The 2491-nt window shown below is 33.7% G+C and overlaps 1 protein-coding gene across 1 annotated transcript in view; it reads right to left on the reverse strand.

The window, feature by feature from the left end:
• Positions 1-1366: 1366 nt before the first annotated feature.
• The window catches only part of LOC106458596 (cyclic nucleotide-gated channel rod photoreceptor subunit alpha-like), a 120872-nt gene continuing 119747 nt past the window's right edge, over positions 1367-2491 (reverse strand). Inside the window, exon 5 of the mRNA XM_013918118.1 lies at positions 1367-2166. Coding sequence (XP_013773572.1) covers positions 1367-2166 — 800 coding nt within the window. The remainder of the gene's footprint in view (positions 2167-2491) is intronic.

Genomic DNA, 2491 nt, shown 5'->3' on the forward strand with positions numbered 1-2491 from the left:
AGTCTTTGAGCTGGTAATAGCATACGTTAACAAATATCTATTACAGCTTTAGTAAATTTAATCTTAAAGCTGTTTTATAACATTTTGTTAGTGTATAGCGTATCTAGAGTTAGATTCAGAAATAAAATGATACATGTCCAGCAATGTGAAGGAACTATATGTACGTAACAGTGATATGTGTAATGGAATTGTGTATTATATTTAATAAAAACACATAAATAAATAAATATATTCATCAGATAATATGAACATTATTTGAAATTAAGAAAACATATACAACTAAAAAATATATTGCGACTGACTGAAACAGTACCAAATCAAATAAATAACATCAGCCAAAATCAGTTCAATAAAGTAAAATAAGATGATCCAAGGAGAATCGAAAAAAGTAATAATATGATAATTAGTGAATTAGATAAATAAATAACATGGTTTAGAATTTATTAAATGAACAAAACAAAATAAAAAGAATATAGGACCTGCAATAGATCTAAAGGCCTAGCGACTTATATCAGTCGAAGTCAATTAGAAGTCAAACAAGACAAGTGGATGATGTGAATTATAATAAGTTGAAATAGAACAAACCGAAACCTTCTGTAATCACTAAAAATATAACAAAATAAACAAACAACAATAGCTGTAATATACTCAAATGTAAAAAAATATTCAGTATATAATATTCTCTGAGGTCGATTCGAAATGTATCCCTTGTACTCAACCTATGTCTCTGAGGATCCATGGTTTTCTGGCCTGTTGCCCCAAAATGCATTCAACACTTTGAAGTAATAAGCGTGGTATAACAGAGAGGGTCAGATATCCCTATTTGATCATACAAGAGTTACCTCTAGTCTGTCAATTCAAAATTAGGAATGCTTCTATACGCATATAGCCCTTTGAGTACTTTGGACACAAAACCTGGTCATCACTTTTATAACACAGTTGCTGCCTCAAAGTGCAGAGCGCATTTTTTTTGGTAGCATTAGAGGACGAACTACAAAACCTCGGACCTACAATTCGACACTCTAACCACTGAACTGGGTCTATTCCGAAAGAAACAGACAATATAAACAGCAGTAAGTTCAGAAAAGCCATGAATTATATCGTTTGAGTGTTTTGGAAATATTTGATGCTATTGACTGAAAGTTAAAAGATGAATGAGCTAAAATTATGCGTTATTATGACGCTTTAGCATACACTACATATATCCTGAACTTAGATTCGACTTACGTTGTTTTTTTTTTTCTCTAAGCATGTTTCTAAGTTGAGTTAGCACGCAGAAAAATAATTTTTGACTGATAAAAATTTATTTCAGATATTTCAAACAGTGTTTTACTTCTCTTTTATATGACATGTATACTCAAGACATCTATATGAGAGACTCTCGATTTCTGTCACTGCCATTACTGTTCCCGCTACTAGAGCTATTAGCACCACTTCCAGCTCCACAGATTTGTAGCTCTATTTCAGAAAGTCTGTTTTCTACTTGTTGTTGACGCTTATTAAGTTTCAGACTCATGGACGCATTTTCGGCTTCCAGTGTTACAAGTCGTTCTCTTAGATGTTTAATTTCAACTACTGACACCTCCTGATGGTTTTCACTGGAAGTTTGGATACTGAAGGGCCTTACATTTTCTCTGTCGTCCAAATTCAGTGAAGGGGCAAAGAGTTGACTGGAATTAGATCCTGGTTCAACCAAAAACTTGCGGTCTACTTTGACTGGACCTAATGCTGAGTAATTTGTCAAAGGAGAAACATCCAATGTGTTGGGAGGTGTGGAATGGAAAAAATATGGGGATGATGGACTGGGGTAAAGGAAATTGACTGGAGATACTCTCCTAAACCCACTAATTGGATCTTTGTAATCGTCACTTAAAATAGGGTGAGTGGATGTTGGTCTTGGAGACTCAGGTGTGCAAAAAACTGGAGAAAATGACCCCAACGTCTGGTAATGAGAATGAACGTTGGCTTCTGATTCTACATTGCACTTTGTATTATTACTGGTCTTATAATCCATTGAACTTAAAGGAACAGTATCTTCGTTTGCTTCATGAATATCGTAATCTGACAAAAAATATGCAGCACGTTGCGCCATCTGAATTTCCTCTACAGGCAACTTGCCATGAGATTCAACCAGCCCTGGGGTGCTTCTGCTTCTACCTACAGCAACTGTGAAAAGGAAATAAGCTACTGTTAATGAAGTTATCAGTGGCTTTTGTATTAAAAACAAGGGTGAAAATAACAAAAATGAAGCTAGGCTAATTTTGGTTTCAAGACAATATATTTTTTAAATCTACCCGTACTATAATAGCTACTATTTCTAAATAGATATATTGTTATTCTGTAAATATTGGGAACACGGAAGCATATTTAATATTAGGTCGTCAAGAAATTAATGTCGCTTTTTAAGATGAAAAAACTCGAACAACTTATATATGAAAACAAAACATTTATTAAATAAAATAGTCTCCATTCGTATCGATCATACTTTTCC

Source organism: Limulus polyphemus, unplaced genomic scaffold, assembly GCF_000517525.1.
Source record: "Limulus polyphemus unplaced genomic scaffold, Limulus_polyphemus-2.1.2 Scaffold490, whole genome shotgun sequence".
NCBI classification, from domain to species: domain Eukaryota; kingdom Metazoa; phylum Arthropoda; class Merostomata; order Xiphosura; family Limulidae; genus Limulus; species Limulus polyphemus.